Raw genomic sequence first — 23,464 nt, 5'->3', positions numbered from 1 at the left:
CAAATCAATTTTTTCGCCAGAATGAGCGTGTCACGTGACATTTCTAACATTCATATAACAACCAACCAAGGTCAACTTATTTTAATTATTTTATTCACAAGTATCCATTACTATACGAGAAGCAGAGTGCTTTATCCATCCATCCTCCATCCAACCAAACATCACCCATCACCCATTCATTCGTTTGTTCGTTCCTTCTTTCTTTCACAAATATCCATTGCTATACGAAAAGAGGCATGTTTCTTAGGCCTGGTTGTCCTGTACAATATTCCTGAGAGGGAATATTGTACAGTGGATCATCCTCTACATGAAATTCTTGCGCTACTGCTATCCCTTAGGGGGTCTCACGCTAGTGGATCATCTTCTACATGAAATTCTTGCGCTACTGCTATCCCTTAGGGGGTCTCACGCTAGTGGTTCATCCTCTACACGACTAACGCTAGTGGATCATCCTCTACACGACTAACGCTAGTGGATCATCCTCTACACGACTAACGCTAGTGGATCATCCTCTACATGACTCACGCTAGTGGATCATCCTCTACACGACTCACGCTAGTGGATCATCCTCTACACGACTCACGCTAGTGGATCATCCTCTACACGACTCACGCTAGTGGATCATCCTCTACACGACTCACGCTAGTGGATCATCCTCTACATGACTCACGCTAGTGGATCATCCTCTACATGACTCACGCTAGTGGATTATCCTCTACATGACTCACGCTAGTGGATCATCCTCTACATGACTCACGCTAGTGGATCATCTTCTACACGACTCACGCTAGTGGATCATCCTCTACATGACTAACGCTAGTGGATCATCCTCTACATGACTCACGCTAGTGGATCATCCTCTACATGACTCACGCTAGTGGATCATCCTCTACATGACTCACGCTAGTGGATCATCCTCTACATGACTAACGCTAGTGGATCATCCTCTACACGACTAACGCTAGTGGATCATCCTCTACATGACTCACGCTAGTGGATCATCCTCTACATGACTCACGCTAGTGGATCATCCTCTACATGACTCACGCTAGTGGATCATCCTCTACATGACTAACGCTAGTGGATCATCCTCTACACGACTAACGCTAGTGGATCATCCTCTACATGACTCACGCTAGTGGATCATCCTCTACACGACTAACGCTAGTGGATCATCCTCTACATGACTAACGCTAGTGGATCATCCTCTACACGACTCACGCTAGTGGATCATCCTCTACACGACTCACGCTAGTGGATCATCCTCTACATGACTCACGCTAGTGGATCATCCTCTACACGACTCACGCTAGTGGATCATCCTCTACATGACTCACGCTAGTGGATCATCCTCTACATGACTCACGCTAGTGGATCATCTTCTACATGACTCACGCTAGTGGATCATCCTCTACATGACTCACGCTAGTGGATCATCCTCTACATGACTCACGCTAGTGGATCATCTTCTACATGAAATTCTTGCGCTACTGCTATCCCTTAGGGGGTCTCACGCTAGTGGACCATCCTCTACATGAAATTCTTGCGCTACTGCTATCCCTTAGGGGGTCTCACGCTAGTGGTTCATCCTCTACATGAAATTCTTGCGCTACTGCTATCCCTTAGGGGGTCTCACGCTAGTGGATCATCCTCTACATGACTCACGCTAGTGGATCATCCTCTACATGAAATTCGCCAGAAAAGAGATGCGCTCTACGCAGGCGCAATAAAATTCAGGAAAACTTAAAATGTGTTTTTGTTTGCTATCTCTTGGGTTAGAAATTGCTTCGACCACACCCAATGCGATATCGTTTGGGGGTAAGAACTGCACCCTAGCACACCCAAATTGCTAATTCTTAGTGTGAAAAATTAATCTTGCCGACGATCACTCCCGTCTGTTTTTATTTTTGTATTAAAGAGGCAGTCGCACGTTCGTTTCAAAGCGAAAATACACCGTGGAATCGTCATTTCTTGAGAGCTAAATAGACGGCTGAAAGAGTATGTAGATGTTGAAATCCGTTTGCATCGCAGCGAATTTATTCACAAGAAGACAATCAAACAGCTTTTAGATAGTGTCCAGTAGTTTTTCTCGTTGCTGGATTGGCGACGGTAGCATTCTTGAAAAATACCGCTACCGGTGCGACTGCCCCTTTAAGATAAGCTCACATCACCTTTCCCTGCGACACATGCGCATTACATGTAAGACAAGATTTCTACCAGAAGGTAGCTAACAAGCCCGATATAAACAAACGTACCATAAGCTCATCTAATCATTTACTGTTTTCTTGTGTTTTGACCAGTGCTGATGTGTTTTTAAGATCTAATCCAAGTGATTTTAAGTTTCTTATGCACGACAAGCTTAAAAATGAAACTTTCATTAATTAGTAAACACTCAAAAAAATCGAGAGAAGCCATGAGTTCTTATTACAAGTATAAAATATATTTCCAAGCTTGGGGCATGAAGGCAAAATGGCTTTGTTTTTCAATTACATTTTTTATAAAACCTCCAGGCTGAGGCAAAAAGAGAGACTCTTTTCATTCGTGTCTGATATTTTCACTTCCGACACTTAATGAAAGGACAAAAACATTTCTAATTTAATAATAAATATTACTTAAGGGCTCATATTGAATTTGTATTTGTAAATCTAAAGAACATCCTTAATGATATTTTCACTCCAAAACATGAACCAAGAAATAAAAAGTCCCCAGTCTGAGTTCCTCGTCTGAGCCCTTCAGTTAGAAGTTCATACATTAAATCTACCGAAAACCTGAAACAAAATAAAAAAACAATTTTTTCCAAGTCGCAACATTCAAGGTTATCGTACGTGCAGCAAATCACGGAGCATTCTTCGTACTAAAAAAAGTATTAAAATATATTTATCAAACCTCTGGGGGTTATGAATGTCTGGCGAACAGCTGGGAAAGATCTATAGGGGAGTTACTGCGCTATCTAGTAAACATGGAATGTGTTTTCCATCCTTCGGTCGAGCTATTTCTCATAAACGCATGCATGCTGTGACTCGTCCAACCCGAAACTGCAACACAGCAGGTGCGGGGAGAAATCCTTGGCTTAGAAGGGAGACCTACATCTTAAGACACAAACTACTGCGAGACGAGTATTCACGACCTTACGGTATCCAAGACCACTAAGTTCACATTCCTCGCAAAGGAGAATCTTTGAGTGAAACCGCTCTTAGCTTCGAGTTGCCAACACGTCATTACTTCGATTAGGGTATAGGCAAAAGATCGCCAGTCAGTTTTGAAACGGCTTATCACTGATGTGAAAATTTTGGTTTGAAGCGCCATAGAATATCAAAACTGGAAGACCCCAAATTGAAAGGCTAAGATATGTAACGGGTAACCAAATAACCTGGCTGAAAGGAACTTTCGCTATACAAAATCTTTTTAAACTGGTAAGTGCATTCGGACATAAAAATATACCACGAAAGACACAAACACTCCTTTGTATCTCACGCAGGTTTTCTCAAAATGGACGTTCACCGTTAGAGTCTGCGCGGCAGTCAAACTTAAGGTATATCACGGCGAGCAAGAAACAGTCTTCGAACGATTGATCGTCATGGAAGAAACGAATCTCTCCTCGAATGCATCGCACACCGTATTCTTTGAAATGATACACGAGCCTTTCCCGGTCCGCGTGATCCGTTTAGCACTTTTCGGGGTGCTTTTTCTAATGGCTGTTGTAGGGAACGCCTGTGTCTTCACTGCGACTTTGAGGAACAAGAAGCTACAAACATTTAGCTATAGCTTGATAACGTGCCTTTCGGTAGCGGATTTCACAAGCGTTCTTGGCCTTCCGTTTACTTTGGTTAGTTCTCAGCTTGGCTCCAATTGGATTTTCGGCAGTTTTCTGTGTACCCTTTTGAACCCAACGCAAGTTATGTGCGGTGTGGTGACCACTAATGTCCACATGTCTGTGGCCGTGGAACGCTACATGTCAGTTATATATCCCTTTAAGGGAAAGCCTAAAGGAAAGAGGAAGTATGCCGTACTAGCGTTGATATGGATTACTGCGGTATTATGTGCGATGCCGGCATTTTTGAACAATAAAGTCGTCATCTACAACACTAACACCGGCCGCACACTGAATTTATGCGTGGAGGAGTTTGATTCGTACAAGTCACGGACAATTTATTCGCTGTTCTTACTCTCCGTAAATTACGGTACTCCTGTGCTAATCATGGCGGTACTGTATGCTAGAGTGATATTAAGATTACGGCAAAGGAGCAAATTACGACATTGTATGAGAAGACACTCAACCAACAAGAGACGACAAACTATCGTAGAGAGAAAATTCATCAAAATGACTTTCATGATAATGGTCCTCTTTGTCATGTGTTATCTTCCTTATCAGATAGTGTTCCTTTTGATACATTTTGATGTGGTGCCGGGCTTAGCTTATGGCTTTCTGCTGTACGATTACGCCTATCTTGTCACCTGGTTACCAAATGCTATCAACCCCATTTGCTACGGCGCAATGGATAGGTTGTACGCCAAGGCCTTCCGTTTAGCGCTTGGATGTCTAGTGAACAGAACTAACAAGCTCACTTCTTCTCTCAGAATGTCATCATATTTAATTAAAAAAGGAAGTAAGGAGAAAGAAGGAAGCGATGGGTAGCTGAGATCTATCACGAAGAGGCTTTATACAGTACCCGTCCTTTTCGCATGCGCTCAGATACCGGACTAATCAGCTGACCTCTAAGACGTCACCATGCTTATAGAGAAGCAACGGATAGCAAAATTAAGGGAAGGGTAAATAGAAAAGAAATATTCAGGTAAAAACCAATATAACGAATCATATACGCAGACTAAAAAAAGGTAAAAGTTGGTTCCTATTTTTCATTTTGTATAAATAAGATTTGTATTCATAATCGAGTTTTCCTTTAGTTTATGAAGTGAACCGTGAAATTAAAAGTGTAGCTTGAATCACGGTAAATAAAACAATATTAAATAAAGATGAGAGAAATCCAAGATGTTTTCCTTTTTTTATTTTGTATCAATGAGGCTTTGATTTTTTTATTCATTTTCGAATTTTGCGTCTTGATTCTGAAGCCCAATGGAAACCGTGACATTAAAAGTGTAGCTTGAACAGTGGTGAACAAAAAATATTAAATAAAGAGAAAGCCACCAAGAGAGCAAATGAAGAACTATACTAGCCTTAGGACTAGATACATAATTCCTTATTTTGTTTTAGGATTTTTAGTCAAACGGGATTTAGAAAATCTAAAGATTTGTAGAAAATTTGATGATTTAAAAAAACTTGTTTGGGTTCTAAGAATTTTAGGTAAAATTCCAACCCAATACTGCCGATTTTCGATAGAAATGTGAATCATTCCACTAAACCGAGCGTCAATAACGTTGTCTAATAACCTTGCTTGGCTATTCAGTCCTGTCATACAAAAAGTATCGGTCAGCGGTTCACCCCATATTCCCAGAATGCCTTGTTGGCTTGTTTGCTTCACTGGAAGGAAGAAGAAAAAAAGAAATTCGATACTTTTTGGGATTTTTAGGGAGAAATCAGCATTTTTAGAGAAAAAAATGCAATTGAAAAAATTCATACGCTTTGAATTCTCTGTTTAGATTTAGAGTTCTATATGGATTTTTTACCAAGATATTTGCTGTTTTAAAACGAAAATGTTATTTCTAATATAAGATTCGATTGAGAAAATAGCTGAACATTGAAAACAAGAAGAGTATCATTTATATTTTTAGGGCACTTCGTGTGACGTTGCTTCAGGAGATTGTTAAGACATCGACACGAAAGCGGATTATTCGAAGATTACATCTTGAAGTAGATATTTCTCCGCCCTTTTCATAGCAGTTTCAAGGTGTTAAAGAGCACCAAAGCGGCTCGAAGTGGTTTATGTGGCGAAACAAAATATTACCTTTCAATCTTACCACAATTAACGCATCAGCTAAGCGCATTGGGTTGTTTTTATGATGTTTGCTCTTTGCTTTTAATAAAAAAGCGTGTTTTGATGCTGAACATGCAGAAACTATAAACCTCATCATAAAATCTTTCTGACTCTAGGCCGTTGAAATCCAAGGCAATTTTTTTCATCCTAGAAGTGACTGAGATAATTTTCTAATCTTTTGTAGTCCGACGTATTATCAATTTCATTTACATTGAATTACTAAAGTTAAGAGGTATATTGCTTTCAATATATTATAACACATGAACACTTAAAACAGCGCAAAGGAAAAACTACAAAAACACACTTACTTTGTTATGGCTGTCTATCAGTACAAAAAGAGAAAGGCTGAAATGTCATGTATTATCTCTTTTTTACAGAAGTATTTTCTCCTTAATCATAAATGATTTTGGGGGGAAATAAACAGCACAAGAGAAAATACATTTGTCAAGGGCGAGGGTGGAGGTAAGGGGGAAATTTGAACATGAGCATTTTGAACTCGTTCAACGCCGCATTTGACAGACAAATTTGAACATGAGCAGGTTGGCGGCCAAAGATGGGGTTATAAACGTATCTCAAAATGATTATAACAGATGGAGTTAATGACTAAGATATACGAACTAGAGAGATCGTCATGTAAGGCTTTTGCGACTAACTAGGGAACGGAGACAAGAGGCGAGACGTTAAGTGCACTTTTAGGGAAGAACCCTCTTTTACAGGGTTCATTCTTCGCGGGAAAATGACCTGAAAATATTATTACTAAAGCAAATATTTTTTGAACCGTTAAAAAAACGACTAAAAATTTACCCATATTAGCTTTCAATTTCTTTGTGAAATAGCAAAATAATGAAATAAATATTACCGAGCAAGTATATAATGAATTTAAGTCTGAATGATTAAGCGCCGTTTTCCTCTCGTAAAGACCGCGAATAATTTCCCCGGCCGCGAAAATCACGTGCTTTCGTATCCCGCTCGCTGCGGGTCAAACCTCTTTCCCACGCGAACTATTAAATAGTTTCTCCATAAGTATGAGATATTGCAAGCGCGCATGGCAAAGTTAATGGCAGACCCTATTAATCCTTTTACTGGCGCTTTTTTTTTCTAGCACTAGTTGGTGAAGAATTTCTGCATTTTTTCCCCAATGGGCTCCATTTTGGCCGCTTGCGAACTGGATATGAGTACAAAAACGAAAAATCTCGCCGCTTATTTAAACAAAGCAAATGACGAAATGATACATGATAATGAAATCACGTTTGTGAGAAGGCTTAATTTAGCATACTAAAAAAACCCGGTCGCCTAAATATTAAAATGAGATATGAGAATCGGTAAGTGAATCGGTACCAGCGGGAAATAATCCCTTAGCTGCTGCGTAATTCTCTGTTATTTTACTTTCTAGCGAGCTAACTCGAGTAAAGTATGCACTCAGGTGTTATGCGCTGAGAGTTAGAGTTCTCCCCATTTGTAGAGTCAAAAGGCCATAGAAAACAAACACACGAAGCGAGTGTACGGGTTACAATGCAATGCAATTCACACACCTGTTGTGTGTGAATTGCATTCATTAACGGGAAAAGGACACTCATTTGTGCCAAAAGTTACATCAATAACGTGTATTGTACTTTCATCAACATCGCACAAAACATCATTTAGCGTGATTCGACTTTCAATAACAATAATTAAATATTGGTGAACATTCATTAGCATCAACGGAGAAACAATTACGCAATTGGACATTCAATACGATTGAAAGGAACATTCTTTTGCGCGCAATGAAAATTCATTTGCACGTTTGGACAATCAGTGGTGTTTTTAAACACTAAAATTAAAATGACAATCGGTTATACGAAATAGAAAATTCATTAAGGCTATTAACATAAACAACGACAATCAACAAGCCTTTTAGACAATCATGTTCATCAAGGTGACATTCATGAATGTGGTTTGATAATCATTTGTTCGATTCAAACAAACATTATAAGAAAAAAAAATATCATTAGTTTTAGTGTTGTTTTCGATTTTTAAAGTGACATTTATACCTGAAATTGATCTATATTAACACAGCGAGGTATATACAGTAGGTTTGCATAAAACGAAACAATTGACCCCATTTCGCTCCCGTGACTGTTCCTATGTTGTAGCCTCCGATGTTGAGAAATTGACTGTAGGGCGGTAACTTTTTTTAGCGTGTTTGGGCCGGTATCTAGTTGGTTATGGTGCGCTGGTGCACCGTCGTAAATAAAAATGACGTTTTCTTTGGGGTAAAGATTCAGTCGTGTTTGTGAAGTTGTTGAATCTTTGTGCATTCATTCCCCCGATGATAGAAGAGTGGAAGATAAGACCGTTAGTGGGCGAAATAACCAAAATGACTGTGATATTTCTTCCATTTTGACCCCATACTTGGAGGTACGCTCTCTCCCCTCTTCTAGCTCTTCCCTGTGTTCGAGGGGTTTCTTGGCGGCATTTCTCATACAAACGTTTTCTGTTTTTCTGTAGCGAACGAGTGAGTATATATTTTTTGCTTTTATAAACCCTCCACAAAAAGTGTTGTTTGTTTGTCTTGTATTTTTGTTAAAAATTATTCATAGTTCTATATTTCTCTTAATTTTAGGAGCCCTCTGTTTAAAGAAAAGAGAAAAATAGTAACTCTAATAAAATTTCATTTTTCCTTGTTGTTTGGTTTAACTCGGGTAAATTGTTGTCAAACCACATTGATGAATGTCACATTTATGAACATGATTGTCTGAAAAGGCTTATTGATTGTCTTTGTTTATGTTAATAGCACTAATGAATTTTCTATTTTTTATAACTGATTGTCAATAAACGCTACTGATTGTCCAAACGTGTAATTGACTTTTTGATTGCATGCAAAAGAATGTTCATTCCATCCCGAATGAATGCTCAATTGCGCTATTGATTGTCCGTTGATGCTATTGAATGTTCGCGCTTATTCAATCATTGTTATTGAAAGTCGAGTCACGCTAAGGAAGTTTCATGCGATGTTGATGAACGTACAATGCACGTTAACAATACAACGTTTTGCAAAAATAAATGTCCCTTTCCCGTTATTGAACAGCAAAAGGTGTAAAGTCATGCTGAGAGAATTCGTGTGTAGCCACAGGTAACCCAAGACTCGTCTTGTGTATGGGTGGTGATAGGGGAACGAGTGAGTAAAATAGCCCCATAGTACTCAGGAGAGATCCCAAAAACAGACAAGAATAAAGTGAGTCCACTATGAAATATGATCTCTACAATTATCTTTTTTTTCATACAAATTCTCTTGCGTACTAGAATGTAGAATACAAACCGAGTGCTTGGGTTACCTGTGGTGTAGCTCGTTTTGTATCATGAACCTGCTGCAATTCTCAAATCTTGATTCCTTCTATTACATTCCAGTTGCCTATTTATTTGATTCCTAATAGACAACGCTGGTACAACACATTTTTTTCTTAATTGTATTTCTCCCAAACTATGCAGGCTTGCTACACTCTCTAAGGAATAAGTGCGCGCGCACACGCCTTTGCAAAAAGGGTTTTTTGCTCGCGCTAGCACAGTAGGGACATCGCATGGACAGTGCTGCAAAACGCAAGACTAGTTCCAGTACCGCGCGGTTAAACCAGCCTTTTTGTTTTGAAATGGCGGCGTTTTACCGGCGAACTGTCACATTTTGGCGAATGCTAAGAAAACTAGACCAAACCTAAGGCTATAATTTTCTTTATGACTCCCTCATTATCAAACAAATCTGTCATCTTTTGTACAGTATGGTTTTAATGCTGTACAGTTTGTCAAAACAGCGACTGAAGTCAGCCTTTCGTACCTTTACTCGAAGGAGTAAACACTACGATTGTGTTTGTTTTTGCCAGAGCACGCGCATGCGCATACGTTAATCAGCACTGTCCATCGCATGTAACCTCAAAACCTAATGTGGACGCATATAAAAATATCCTGCGTAGCAAGCTAAAAGCGTCTTAAATGAATAGCATTATCAGTATTCTCATTGAAATTTCTTTTGATTTTTAGCTCTGAAAAATGGGTAATTTTCCCACTAAAAGTGATATTTATTGTCTACGCCAGGAGCCTGAATAAACCGTTAAGGTTGGTTCTCACTTGAGCGTAAGCGCAAGCGGAACGCACGTAGTTTTCCGATTCTCACTAGAACATAAGCGCGAGCGAAAGAGCAAGAGAACGCAACTGCTTGATTTTCTTGCGCTTACGCAAGGAGCCTGAATAAACCGTTAAGGTTGGTTCTCACTTGGGCGTAAGCGCAAGCGGAACGCACGTAGTTTTCCGATTCTCACTAGAACATAAGCGCGAGCGAAAGAGCAAGAGAACGCAACTGCTTGATTTTCTTGCGCTTACGCTTGTGTTTGATCGATTCTTACTTGTAATGCAATTCCGATTGCGCTTACGCTTGCGTCCTAGTGAGAACCAACCTTTATGAAACGTGATCCTACGTGCGAGCTAATTTTGAGTCAGCTACGCTCGCGCTTTTATTTGAAATACTTAGGGTAAAACGAACGCGAGCTGAAAAAACACGGGGTCGACTGCAAGTAAGCCCTCCTTCTCCTTAGCTAAGCGCGCGCGCCTCGCCTTGCCTAGCGCGCGAGACTTGTCTCGTCTCGTCTTTCTTCTACTCAACCCTTTGGGCTATCTACGCAGGCTGATATAAAAAGAAAAGGTCACGGTGAATCGGTGAATAGTTTCTTTTTTTCTTTGTCTTACACATTCTTATTCTTATAGAGATCTAGCATTATATGAATTAGATAAAAATCCCGCAGTTTAGAAAAAAAGTTAGATCAACAAAAACTATAGCGAGGCTCCTTAAAAACACTATTTTTTATCAGAGCATTCTTTTTTATCAGAGCATTCTATTTTAAGAACGTCCAATCTAAGATTTGTTCTAAGAACATGCTAAGAACATACCGTGGCTTAGATAACAGCAATTTTTTTAGTGAGATGCATTCTATATACACTAAAATTTAAAATGATCAAAAAATAAGAACAACCCAGTTTTAACTTAAAATTAGACGTTCTTATAAAAAAGAGTGTATTCGAATAAGAACCGCGGCACTTATTTCATTTTGGGTATCCCAGGCCAGGCGCTTATTCGGGAAAGGCACTAAATTCTTAGGCGAGGCGCTTTTTTTTAGAAATTACGGTTAAACAGGTTAGTTTTGAATGTTCGCAACAAAGCGAAAACAACATTGTCACGCAAACCCAAACGACGCCCCGCCTTTACTGTAACCCAAGCTATTGCTGCGGTACAGTCCCGCGGGCTGTCCCGCAAATCCCGCGGTGGTCTCGAGGATTCCTGCTGAAGACATGTGACCCGAACCCCTAAACGACGCATACTTCCCGCCTATTACGCTGGCCTCAGCATCTCTGCTTCGCATATTACTTGACGAGTAGCCTTTGATCTCAACAGAACCACTGCTTAGAGCTTGGTTGCCATGACCACCAAAGGACTGGTTCTCATGGAATCCGTTTGACAACCTACCAAAGGCTAGGTTGCTTTGGATACCAGAAGACATGTTTCTAGTGGTCGTGCTTCCGTGGTTACCGTGGGATAAATTTGAAGTTGACTGACTTCGATAGATACCATTCCCCGAAAAGTTTCCATGGCTACCAGATGAAACTCCACTCAACGACGTGTTGTCATGGTTACCAGATGAATGGACTCTCAGCGAAGAGTCGCCATGGTAACCAGAAGATATTCTTCTCAACGACGAGTTGTCATGGTTACCAAATGAATGGACTCTCAGTGAAGAGTCGCCATGGTTACCGGACGTCATTCCTCTTAACGACGAGTTGGCATGGTAACCAGATGATATACTTCTTAACGATGAGTTATTGTAGCCCCCAGATGATAGGTTCGTCAGCGATATTGAAGAGAACCGATTGAGTGGGCGTGATTGTCCCAGGGACTTGTTTTGCTAACAGGAGACAGGAAGATGTCAGGTAATGGAACAAAGTATCAATATTATGTTTAAAAGAGCGGCGGTAGACTTAAGCCTGGCAAAGTATTTGAAGGAGGGGCGTAATCTCAGAAAAGGAGAGTTGTTTGTTCTCATTTGGTAAGGTCAGGTTTTTGAACAAAGATGGATCAGGATCAATTCGGGGAAGCTGCACCATCTCACCTTGTTTGTTACACCATCTCACCTTGTTTGTTACATCATCTCACCTTGTTTGTTACACCATCTCACCTTGTTTGTTACACCATCTCACCTTGTTTGTTACATCATCTCACCTTGTTTGTTACACCATCTCACCTTGTTTGTTACACCATCTCACCTTGTTTGTTACACCATCTCACCTTGTTTGTTACACCATCTCACCTTGTTTGTTACACCATCTCACCTTGTTTGTTACACCATCTCACCTTGTTTGTTACACCATCTCACCTTGTTTGTTACACCATCTCACCTTGTTTGTTACACCATCTCACCTTGTTTGTTACACCATCTCACCTTGTTTGTTACACCATCTCACCTTGTTTGTTACACCATCTCACCTTGTTTGTTACATCATCTCACCTTGTTTGTTACATCATCTCACCTTGTTTGTTACACCATCTCACCTTGTTTGTTACACCATCTCACCTTGTTTGTTACACCATCTCACCTTGTTTGTTATACCATCTCACCTTGTTTGTTACACCATCTCACCTTGTTTGTTACACCATCTCACCTTGTTTGTTACACCATCTCACCTTGTTTGTTACACCATCTCACCTTGTTTGTTACACCATCTCACCTTGTTTGTTACACCATCTCACCTTGTTTGTTACACCATCTCACCTTGTTTGTTACACCATCTCACCTTGTTTGTTACACCATCTCACCTTGTTTGTTACACCATCTCACCTTGTTTGTTACACCATCTCACCTTGTTTGTTACACCATCTCACCCTATTTGTTACACCATCTCACATTGTTTGTTACACCATCTCACCTTGTTTGTCACATCATCTCCCCTTGTTTGTTACACCATCTCACCTTGTTTGTTACACCATCTCACCTTGTTCGTCGAAAGATTCAGCGACTCCAGTTCTGTGATCCGCCGATTCAATGAGCTGATGTCTCCTTCAAGCTCCGTGTTCTTGTGCTCGAGAGAAAGGTTGGCGTGCTTCAAGGCTCCTTCCTGGGTCTTTTCGTCATTTATACGCCGTGTGTGCCTCCGTGGGCTCTGATTAATTGAATTAAATCAAATCAAAATTACAATTTTAAATAAGTTTTCCCGCAATGCTTGAATATGGGACCATGATCTAACCTTGGCAACATACAGTGGGCAATATAACACGAAAGAAAGCACATGAAAAGAGAACAACAGGATCCCCACCCCACCCCCCCTTCGCTTCATACCTCTCTACAACAAACAGACCTCATTCTCAACCCTTCTCACACTACACTTTGTGTTTTTAGCATTTTTGAGCATTTTATTCGTAAAACCTACTGAAAGAAACAGGCCAGCATAAGTTACTCACCTTTGGCACCCTGTTCAGCCCTCCATCAAATGATAGCAGCTCCAACTGATCCCTGAGATCACTGATTTCTCGGCGGAAGCGATACTCAAGTCGTCGCTTTTCACCCTCAAACTCAGTCCCCATCTCATCCATCTCCCGCTTATAGCTCCTTCTTATGTCGTTCTTCTCGTCATTCAGGTGTTTGATCTGCTCCTGAAGTGTATCCACAGTGGTTTGTAAGTCTAAGATCTCTTGCTTGTGGCGTTTGACAAATTCTGACTCCACTTGGTAATAGAGCTCCTTGTTGCTCACCTGCGATGCTTCCTGTGATCTTATACCAGACTTTTTAGACTCGTAAGTCGTCAACTTGGCTTGAATCTGTCGCCGCTGCTCCTGCAAACATTGGATCTCTTTGCGAAGTTCTTTGAAAGTCTCCTCGTACTTGTCCTTTTGTTTTCTTAGCGAGTTATTATACCTAGTCTCCAGCTTCACCCTGAGTTTTTCCTCTGCTTCACCTATGCTGTTTGATAGACGTATCTTTTGCTGGTTGAAATTCTCTTCCAAGATCAAAATCTCGGAGCTGAACTTCGTCTCAATCTCATTCATTCTTTTTTCGTAGGTCATTACTTGCTGGGTAAGCTCCTTTATAACATTCTTTGACTTGTCCGCCTCACTTGCTTTCATTTCCAGTTCTTGCCTTTTCGAATGCAACTCGTTTTCCTTCGCTTCAACTCTGGTTATAGTTTCCCTCCGTTCGAGCTTTAGTTTACTTACCAAGACTTGCCTTTCGTGCTTAAGATGATGAAGATGGTGCTTGAGGGATTTTATCGTCACCAGTAAGGACTCCTTGTCATTCATAGATAGTCCTCCTTGATACTGTTTCAGTTTTAACAGAAGACTGTTTCTCTCAGAATCAAATCTCTTCTTTTGCAACTTGAGTTCCTTTTCAAGCTCCTTCACTCTGGCTTTAAGGTCAGCACAAGTCTTGTCAGATTTAGTTTTGTTTTCATTCTCTCTTTCACTTTCGGATTCACTTTCGGATTCGCTTTCCGAGCTTGAACTAGATGAACTCGAGTCTTCCTCCTTGGAAACCTCATCATCAAAACGAACAAGTTTCTTTCTCGGGTCCTTCGCCTTATCATCATTACGACTGGACCGTTGCCCTGTGCGACCAGGTCTCTTCTCCAAATCCTCCACTCTTCTTTTCATTTCATTTCTCTCCGTCTGAAGGCCCTTGATCTCCTCCTGTAAGCTTGCTATAGTTTGGGCTGTCGTGGTATCCATCAGAGACGCGATGGGCGCTGAGCAAGCCGCAGCCATATTTGGTAATGAATGTCCCGTTGTTACCGTATTTGGTAAAACATGAGCTGCCATATTTGGTGATATTCCCTGAAAAGTCGATTGGCCGATGTTCCGTCTTTTCATCTCGAATACCTTGTGTAATTGTTCCTTTTCTTTTTCAAACTCTTCGTGCATCTTTTTCTTCTCTTCACTAAGAGATTTTAGCTGATCTTCATAACCGTTCTTCGCCTTCTCTAAACACCTCTCAAGCTCATCAATCTGGCTTTGTAAAGTGTTTATTGGACTGTTTGTCTGGTTGTCCCCGTATTTGTTATTACCCCGAAGCTTGAGGTCATGAATCTCGCTCTCGAGTCTTCTCTTCACTCGCATCTGTTCGTCAAGTTGCCGCTCTGTTTCTTCTTTCTCTTGTTTCAATTTGTAAATCTCCGATGCCTTCTCCCTCTCGTATAAGCTGACGAGTTCCCTTTTTTCCTCACGAAAAGCGTCCTCCATCCTACGTATTTTACCCGACATCTTATCGATCTCAGCTAACAGTCTTCGGTTTTTTTCTGTTAGATCATTCAGTGATGTAGAGGAAGTATCGATTTCTTTCAACAGGGACTTTTGCTTCCGAATCATTTCCTCATTTCTTGACGAAAGGTTACCGACGTTTTCCTGCAATTCGCGGTTATTGACCTCCAAATCTTTGAGCTTCTTCTCATGGCGCCTCAAGTTGTCGTTCTCATCAATCATTTGTGAAATGGTCTTTTCAAGGGATCTAATCTTCTTTTGTAGCCTATCACTTTCCTTTTCGCCACCTTGTGAGCAGACCTGTAGCTGTAACTTTCGAATTTCTTCTTCTAAGTTCTGACGCTTAGTACTTTCTTTATTCAGCTTTTCTCTCATGGTTTCTTCCCCTTCTGCTGAAATCTTCTCGATGCCGTTCTGGTAAGCAGTTTTCATCGCGACAGAATGATTTCTAAGATCCACAACTTCGCTCATTACCAGTGTCATCTCCTTAGTTATCTCCATTTTTGCTTGGACTTCCTGTTCTAAACGAGTTCGAAGCTCGTTGATCTCAATCGTATACCTCTCCTCTAGAACGTTCCTAGAGGAAACAATTTCATCTTCTTTCTTGTACAACTGCTCAAACCTTGACACCAATTCCTTTCTTTCCTCTTCAAGAGCTTGAATATTTCTCTCTAGTGTATGAACATGCGTCTGAATATCAGATTTAATTGATAGTTCTTCTTCTATTCTGTTTTCTAAGCTTTGAATCACTTCGTTATGATTAGTCTTCATCTGCAGTATCTCGTGTTTGTGATATTCCAAAAGCCGTGTCTTAGAGCGCTCGTTGTCTTCTAGCTTGGCAATCTCCTTCTTGAATTTCCTCGTCTCTTCCTCGTGGTCAAGTCTGAGATCCTCTAGAGTGGTTTGCTGGTCCCGATATTTCTTCTCTGCCTCGTGTAGCTTGGTTTTCAGCTTTGAGTTCTCTTCCTGAAGGCGGTTAACTTCGTCTACGTTCTTTCCTACATGTGGAATTTCTGGAGCATCGCTCTGCCTCTCACGTTGATCGATGATCTTTATAAGCTCTTTAAAGATCTCGTTTTCTTTGGCTAAGATGGAAAGCTCCTCATCACCAGGGTTTGTGTTGGTAGATCGACTTGTCTCATGCTCACCCACATCATCATCGCGCGAGGTATTCGCGTGCACGAGTGACAGACCTCTGTCAACCGATACCTCTTTATCAAGAGATCCTCTGGTGCCAATGACTGTTCTGAGTCGATCAAATTGACCCACGAGCTCGTTGTTTTCCAGGCGAAGGGACATCAACTCGTTTTCATACCTGGCCAATGTATTGCTTAGCTGGTTGAACTTATCCTCGTAAGCTATTTTCTCCTCATACTCACGCTGAAGTCTTTCCTTCGAGGATTCTCTTTCCCGGCTCTCTCTTTCGTAAGATCTTTCCAGTTCCTCTTTTTCTTGTAAAAGCTTCCTGTATCGTGATTTGTTGATGTTGTTTGTAGATCCATAGCCATGGGAATAACTGGCAAAGTCTTCTCTTGGCGTATCATGATGACAACGACCGGCCAACTCTTCTCTTCGCGTGTCTTGTTGACAGGAGGAGTCAGTATCCAGGCATGCCTTGTATAGACATTCGTCGTCAACATCATCATGGCAACATCCTTCCGCTCTGTCTGAATGTTGATAATAATGATGACTTCCATTGTGTGACACCTCATCATTATGACGATGGCCATTGTGTGACACATCATGATGATGATGATGGCAGTCATTTTCCGCGGCACCGCGATGATAACATGCATTAATGGAATCACTTGCTTCACAGAAGCAAGTGTGGCGGTCCATACCTGAACTTGGATGCGAGAAATTCTACAAGAATCACTTGTTACTCAGATGACTTGACAACAAGACTTCACATCTGAAAAAGAACCCGAATCATCAATGAAGACCTGTTATGGGGCCTGATTCGCCGAAAATCGATGTTCATATTGCTTCCTGAAAAGTAGGAGCATTTCCTAAAATCGACGCAAATTGCTCAAGATAATTCAAAATTACGGCGATTGCAGGACCTGGGACAAGCATTCTTTCAGGAGGGTCATGATATGACTACAGTTACAAAGAGATCAGGCCTCCTCGCACTACAATCAACATCCGACCAACAAGCTATTTCTCGAGGTTTCCGCAAATCGCGATAAATCTTTATTTATTTTTCAGTGATACTTTGTGAGTTATATGGCAAGCATCAATCAGCTGATGACATCTGACATACCATATGACAATCGAAATTTCTCAGCATTTTACATTTTAATGTATTATATGGGAATAAAAATATAGGAGGTTTTGCAAGTCACCTGGAAATGGCGGTTTGAGGTCTGATGCTGTTTGCCAACTTATACTATGCTTCTTTGAAGGCTGGATCAAATTTTAAACGGAAATACAAGAAATAAAGCGAAATAGTGGCAGTTATTTTAAATGCGCGCCAAAGGGAAAAATCGAAAAAACAAGAGATTTATTTTAATGAGCACCTTAATAGGAATTGTAGTCACATCCTTTAGCTTTTTGCAATAGAATACTCTAGCGGCAGGAAATGTCATCAAGTAGGGCATACAGAGTTATTGTTCAAAGATACCCGAGGAAAAAATCAAAGAAATAATACATTCCTTTCACATCTGCATAAAATAGACTAGAGTTGATAGCTATCAAAAGATACCCGGAGAGAAAATCAAAAAAATAATAAATGCCTTTCACATCTGCATAAAATAGACAAGAAGCTTTAGCATAAATTGATCCATAAAATAACAGCCATATACGTACTTTGCGAATGTCTGTAGAAATCCAAATGCCCTTCATGAGATCCTGCAACAGTCAGAGTGATAACGGACTTCTTCCCATAATGCCTCACTGCTCAACCACAGCAGTCGAAAACAGACGCGAAGGGTTTGGTCGCTATGGAAACGTAGAACCACACGCCCAAAATAGTTACCAAACGAGTAAAATGATCAGGTATTGCGGTCAGATAATACAGTCAGCGGTGGTGATGGTTGTGGGTCTGCCGTCTAGGTTAAGGAGAAAAAAATATGTATTTTGTACTTCGAAATAACGATACTTCTTCATCCTTCTGGTGTGCCCACGTTCTTCTGGATGGAAGATTCTTGTGAGATATGGCCCGAATATTGCATATAATATAACGAGAAAACGTTTTGAAAGAAGAAAATTAAACAGGAGTAAGAACCTTTTTGAGAAGTAATTATTCTTGTTTGAATAAAATAAAACATAACTGTGAGCTCTTTTGGGCAGATAATAGTAATTACAACTCTCTTGTCCCACGGTGCTTGTAATTGTGTTTTATTTTATCAATTTATTTTTGACAGCATTCATCAGCCCCTTTTTCGCAAACTCAGCAAAATTATTCGAAGGATTCCAAACAAGAACCTGTTAAACTAAACAGGCTCTTATTGAGGGTATTTCTTACACAGAAAGCAAAATATCTATGGGCTAACTAATAACCAAGTGGAATATCAACAGATCTCAGACGAGTTGTATTATGGCCAACATTTAGTGACTGGCATTTCTCCCGTGGTAGCCATAAGACTTGTTTGTTGGAAGATGTGGTTTTGCAGGAATATCTCGGTTATAACCGGAAATGATTCGGTACTACTCGGTACCATACTCGTGGAGTGTTCGGTTATGTTCCAGTATGACTCGGAATGACTCGGTTATACTCGGGTGTGTCTAGGTTCTACTGGCGATTAATCGGTTCTACTCGTGGATGACTGTTTCTTCCAGGGTTGAGTGACTCGGTTTTACTCGAGGATGACTTGGTTTTACTCAAGGATTGACTCGTTTCTACTCGGGGATAATTCGGTTCTACTCAATAGTTACACCTCACCGTCTGGTTAAAATTACGGCATTCGTATAGGCGATAGATAGCCACGAATCATTTCGTGTCTCTGGAAAATAAAACAAATCACCGAATTCGAGTGCAACAGGTTTTGCGGTGGCACCACCAGACCGATGTAAGGATGATGTAGCTTCATTAGAAACGGTTAATAATGTAATCAGGTATAAAGTTCTGTGGTAAGCAGGTAAAGAACAACTGTCTCGTCAATGCCAATAGCAGTTAATTCAAATTATAGTATTGGTACACATGCTGGGGCAGTGTTCTAATAACTGAAGAATCTGAATTGAATCGGCGCATTAAAATCATTTTTGTATAATATTTTGTCTTTGAGACGTAAAGGGGGGCGTTTCAACTAACAAATAACCGTGGGTAGCAATCATATTAGGTATATTCCACACCAATCAAAGTCAATAAGGCGGTGCTTAAAAGAAAACAAAATAATACTCATATAACTCAAGCTGTGAGCTTTTGTATACAAAATTTAAGAAGCGGGAAGACAAAGAAAAATTCTAGAAAGAAACCGGGCAAGAATGCCGGAAGATAAGGAGAATATCATAGAGATCAGCTTAAAGAGAAGTGGCTACCCATCCCCTCCCCCCCTAGCATCCGCCAAGAATTCATATCGGATGGTCAATAATGATTTTCTATCTTTTATGGAAGACGTAGAACAATACAACCCATACAGTAAAGAAGGATAACGCCATTTTATTAATTAGACAGCCAAATGAGCAAAACAGTGACTAATTGGCTTGGTCTCCGTTGTAGGCCGTATGTAATACAATCTGAGATTCCTAATTTGGTTGTTCCCATATACCGTGAGCAAAAGCAATACCTTTGGATATTCTTGAGTCTTCACAGCATAAAATTTAAACTATGTTTACAAATAAACTTGGATTCAATGTTTGGTTCTTGCGGGTGACCTGAGCCACATAGTTATTTCTACATATGAATAATTAATACCATTGCATCGGTATTTAAGGCCATACCGATGCTGCAGATGGTTATTTCATTTGACAACCAGAACCTGAAGGTAAGCTAGCTTATTTACAACTTATAGGAACATTTGCAGATGAGTTGTGAATTTTTCAACTGATTGGTATTGGTTTGTTATGCTTTTTTTAACATTTAAAATTCCGAAGAATGCATGTGTAATATAAGCTCCAAATGTTATTGTGCTATTTTTAAAAATTAGGGCTTTTATCTGTACCCTGCTTTGTTACGTTTGCATGGAGCACATGATATAAGATAATAATACTAGATTTCCTTTTCATCAGTGAACGGAATTGAAAGCAATGTTCTTTCCGAGCCTTAAAATCAGCATTTCATCCCCTCTTTTTTCTAAGCAGAAACCGCCCAACTTTTGAGAGAATCTAGAAGTGTTGTTAGACTATGCAAGAATCAAATAGTGCCATAATACTTCTTCAACTCCGCCTTCAATGTTCCTATCGTGTTAATTAATTTTCCATCTATGTTCCTTAAAACTTTAGGCAAGGACATAAAACGTTTTGTTCTTCATATAATTATTAAAAAGACAATTTATGATATAATCAACACAGTTTCACAAAAGAATCCAAAATAACGTAAGGCAAATCCAAAAACTTTTATCTCGTTTATCTTTTTTTAGAAACTCTAAAAATCCAATCACTATAATGTTGAATTCCTTTTCTGAGTAAAATGCCGAACTGATACCGGATCTGATTTCACCAATATAAAGAGCCGTGAAGTATGGACGAACTCTATTCAACAAGCACATGTACGCAACCGCATTTTGTTAATTACAGTAAAGATACAATGACGAGTTGGTTTGTAAAGATAAGATACGGATCTAGCTGCACTAATTGTTTCATGTGTACCTTTGATGGGAAAGGTGATCGAGCTATTCTCCAGTGTGAGGAACCTACCGATGTACCTTTTAACACTACTAGTCCCGCCTTCTTTGGCCTGTGCTTTTTTAAGGATAATATCCGCCTTCTTGATGTTATTCTCTGTTTCGAGATAAATTACTTATTTTAATTACTTACGCTTATCTTTCACAATTTTCTGGTTTTCAAAATTTTACCGCCTTTTCTGATAATGGCGTCAAGACTTCTTGTTCAATACCAGTACACGGGCGTTGATGACGTCATCTAGCGCTAAAACTTCGCGAGAAATGCACTCTGGCAGCACCTTCTAGAGCTTCGTCTGTAGAATCCACTATAACAGCTTTGGCCTGCCAGTCTGTGGCATTTTTGTTACGCGCGTACCATCGTGTAAACGGTCAATAGAAAATAGCACAATTAGACCTCGTCCCCACGTTTTCGTTTGAAAACACAACCTTTTTGTTACGGATACGGGTATCGTCCACACGTAAACCCGAAAACGATGACCGAAAACGGAACGATTTGAAAACGATCTCCAGAGTGGAACAATTTGAAAACGATACCCTTTCGGAGCCGTGGGGACGGACGAAAACGGAACCTTTCGAAAACGATGGCGTGATAACTCGGATCCAGTCCTCTTGGCGTGCATGTGCTGTAGAACTTATCGTTTTTGTATCGTTTCTGCGTTTTCGTGGGGAAAGGTCGTATCAAAATGAAAACGCTTCGTGTGGACGCGGATCTTTTTGAAAACGGAACAAAAAGGTTGCGTTTTCAAACGAATAAAACGGATACGTGGGGACTGGGTCTTAAAATGAAATATGGGTGCAAATTGCCTTTGTTGCAGCTGTATCGGCACAGGAAGACAGGCGTGTACACAGCTGGGTGCACAGGGATTAGAACAACCCCCCGGACACATAAGTATCCTCTCATATTTCCTTCATAATTTCTCTCTTTTCTTTGCTTAAGTGTATAAGATGGATTTCCTGAACAAAGTCACGGGCAAGTCTGACGCCGAGGCTGGCAAAGCCGTAAGTGCGACCCCGGGTGATGAGCTTGAGAATCTGAAGAAACAGGTGGAGAGTCTGACCGACGAAAAGACCAACCTGATGAAACAAATAGACGTCATGAAGGAGGCCTTGTCTGATAAGGTAGGGAAGGTAGGGGAGGAGCCTGAAAAGAAGGTATGGTGGGATAGAGGGGTTGAAGGGATTGGGTAAGTAAAATTGGTTTAGGAGCTTGTGCACTTTTGCGATAATAGAAGGTCCTCTAATATGCATGAAACCCTTTCAAGACATAAAAACATATATTCACTGTGTTTTGCTATCTTGGTGAGAGTATTTCATGTTTTCACTCTCAAGGTTGATGACATCAAAGGTTTCATGGAGAACCTGAATGTCGTGGGTGATGCAGCAGCAAAGGCTGAAAAACTCGCGCGGGAAAATGCTGCACTTCTGTCCGAGATGGCAGGGCTCAAGTCCATGATAGAGAAGTTGGGAGGCGGGATGAAAGACTCAGCGGTTGCCAAGGCAACAGAGGCCGCGGACAGCGCAAAAGAAGAGGCAGTCGCCAGCGGTCAGAAGGCAGCGGAAGAAGCTGAGAAGCAGGCGCAGAAAGTCAGCGAGGCCACAAAAGGGATTGGTGGAATAAAATTATGGTGAAGGAAAAGGGGTTTGAATTAATAAAAGCGTGCAATTAGTTAATGATGATGATGTCGTAATTCGCACCCCGCTATTAAGGATACCAGTCCCATACCCCCACCCCTTCCCCCTTCCTGTTCCTCCTTCTTAAAATCTAGAAACTACAGACAACACTAAAGCCTATTGCTGTTATTAGAAATCAGAAAATTTCAAGCTACAATTATTCCCGCGTCATGGCGCTTATTCAACATTGCATGAAAAATAAACCTTGACAATTCAAAGTTGTTGGCAAATTCTTTATCATACGCCTTCTTATTACACCGTCTATGGACGATCGTTTTTTCTTGGAATTATTTCTTTCTTGGAACCTCACGAACATAACGATTTCGGCTTTTGAGAAAGCTATACGTGAAACAACTTCACAGCCTACATAACCCTCTGAACATAAGATTAAGAACTAGATGAGATATGCCTAAGGCACGTTTAAATCCAATTTCTTATTCAAGGAACCCCACGAAGAACATAAAAATAAATTAAAAGTCGTTAAAAAAGTTTTAAATAAAAAGACTGTAAGTTGTACCCGAATCGTCGAATGAAGTCTTTTGTGAGGTTTCATTGAATAAAAAAAAAACGGTCATCGAGATTAAAGCACACGGTGAAATAACAAGTACGTGTACCAACCTAAGCGGGTTCGAAAACAACAATAAAGTAAAATAAAGTAATATGAGTTGGCAGAAGTAAATCCATTTTTATCTTAAGGTGACACAAGGGAGGTTAGCCGACTATTTTTAAACGGCACTTGGTATTTGTAATAACCAAAACAAGAGCGGAAATAGATTCAAAATACCTACCTCATAATTATATTTTAAAGGGGA

The 23,464-nt window shown here is 40.4% G+C and overlaps 3 protein-coding genes across 3 annotated transcripts; 2 read left to right on the top strand and 1 right to left on the bottom strand.

The window, feature by feature from the left end:
* Nucleotides 1-2,915: 2,915 nt before the first annotated feature.
* LOC5501356 (QRFP-like peptide receptor) lies at nucleotides 2,916-4,989 on the top strand. The gene has a single exon (XM_001622614.3). It carries the CDS (start codon nucleotides 3,578-3,580, stop codon nucleotides 4,634-4,636), a length of 1,059 nt encoding a protein of 352 aa, XP_001622664.3. The 5' UTR covers nucleotides 2,916-3,577; the 3' UTR covers nucleotides 4,637-4,989.
* Nucleotides 4,990-10,613: 5,624 nt separating this feature from the next.
* LOC116608473 (intracellular protein transport protein USO1) lies at nucleotides 10,614-18,318 on the bottom strand. The gene is made up of 4 exons (XM_048730971.1): nucleotides 18,007-18,318; nucleotides 13,408-17,110; nucleotides 12,942-13,109; nucleotides 10,614-11,857 (listed from the first exon to the last, which is right to left on the bottom strand). The coding sequence occupies exons 2-4, from the start codon at nucleotides 17,035-17,037 to the stop codon at nucleotides 11,132-11,134; spliced, it is 4,524 nt and encodes a 1,507-aa protein (XP_048586928.1). The 5' UTR covers nucleotides 17,038-17,110; nucleotides 18,007-18,318; the 3' UTR covers nucleotides 10,614-11,131.
* Nucleotides 18,319-20,098: 1,780 nt separating this feature from the next.
* On the top strand, nucleotides 20,099-22,652 carry LOC5501361. The gene is made up of 3 exons (XM_001622613.3): nucleotides 20,099-20,123; nucleotides 21,919-22,100; nucleotides 22,311-22,652. The coding sequence occupies exons 2-3, from the start codon at nucleotides 21,927-21,929 to the stop codon at nucleotides 22,608-22,610; spliced, it is 474 nt and encodes a 157-aa protein (XP_001622663.1). The 5' UTR covers nucleotides 20,099-20,123; nucleotides 21,919-21,926; the 3' UTR covers nucleotides 22,611-22,652.
* Nucleotides 22,653-23,464: the final 812 nt, after the last annotated feature.

This window comes from Nematostella vectensis, chromosome 8 (assembly GCF_932526225.1).
Source record: "Nematostella vectensis chromosome 8, jaNemVect1.1, whole genome shotgun sequence".
Classification (NCBI taxonomy): domain Eukaryota; kingdom Metazoa; phylum Cnidaria; class Anthozoa; order Actiniaria; family Edwardsiidae; genus Nematostella; species Nematostella vectensis.
This window is presented reverse-complemented; position numbering and strand designations above follow the sequence as displayed.

Excerpts from the sequence above, each read along its gene's own strand:
- LOC5501356 (XM_001622614.3), top strand. The coding sequence starts at position 3,578 with ATGGAAGAAACGAATCTCTCCTCGAATGCATCGCACACCGTATTCTTT.
- LOC116608473 (XM_048730971.1), bottom strand. The coding sequence starts at position 17,037 with ATGGACCGCCACACTTGCTTCTGTGAAGCAAGTGATTCCATTAATGCA. Across the intron at positions 13,110-13,407 it reads GGCTGAACAGGGTGCCAAAG|AGCCCACGGAGGCACACACG; the intron begins GTGAGTAACTTA and ends TCAATTAATCAG. Across the intron at positions 11,858-12,941 it reads TGAATCTTTCGACGAACAAG|CAAAACAAGTCCCTGGGACA; the intron begins GTGAGATGGTGT and ends GTCTCCTGTTAG.
- LOC5501361 (XM_001622613.3), top strand. The coding sequence starts at position 21,927 with ATGGATTTCCTGAACAAAGTCACGGGCAAGTCTGACGCCGAGGCTGGC. Across the intron at positions 22,101-22,310 it reads AGGAGGCCTTGTCTGATAAG|GTTGATGACATCAAAGGTTT; the intron begins GTAGGGAAGGTA and ends TTCACTCTCAAG.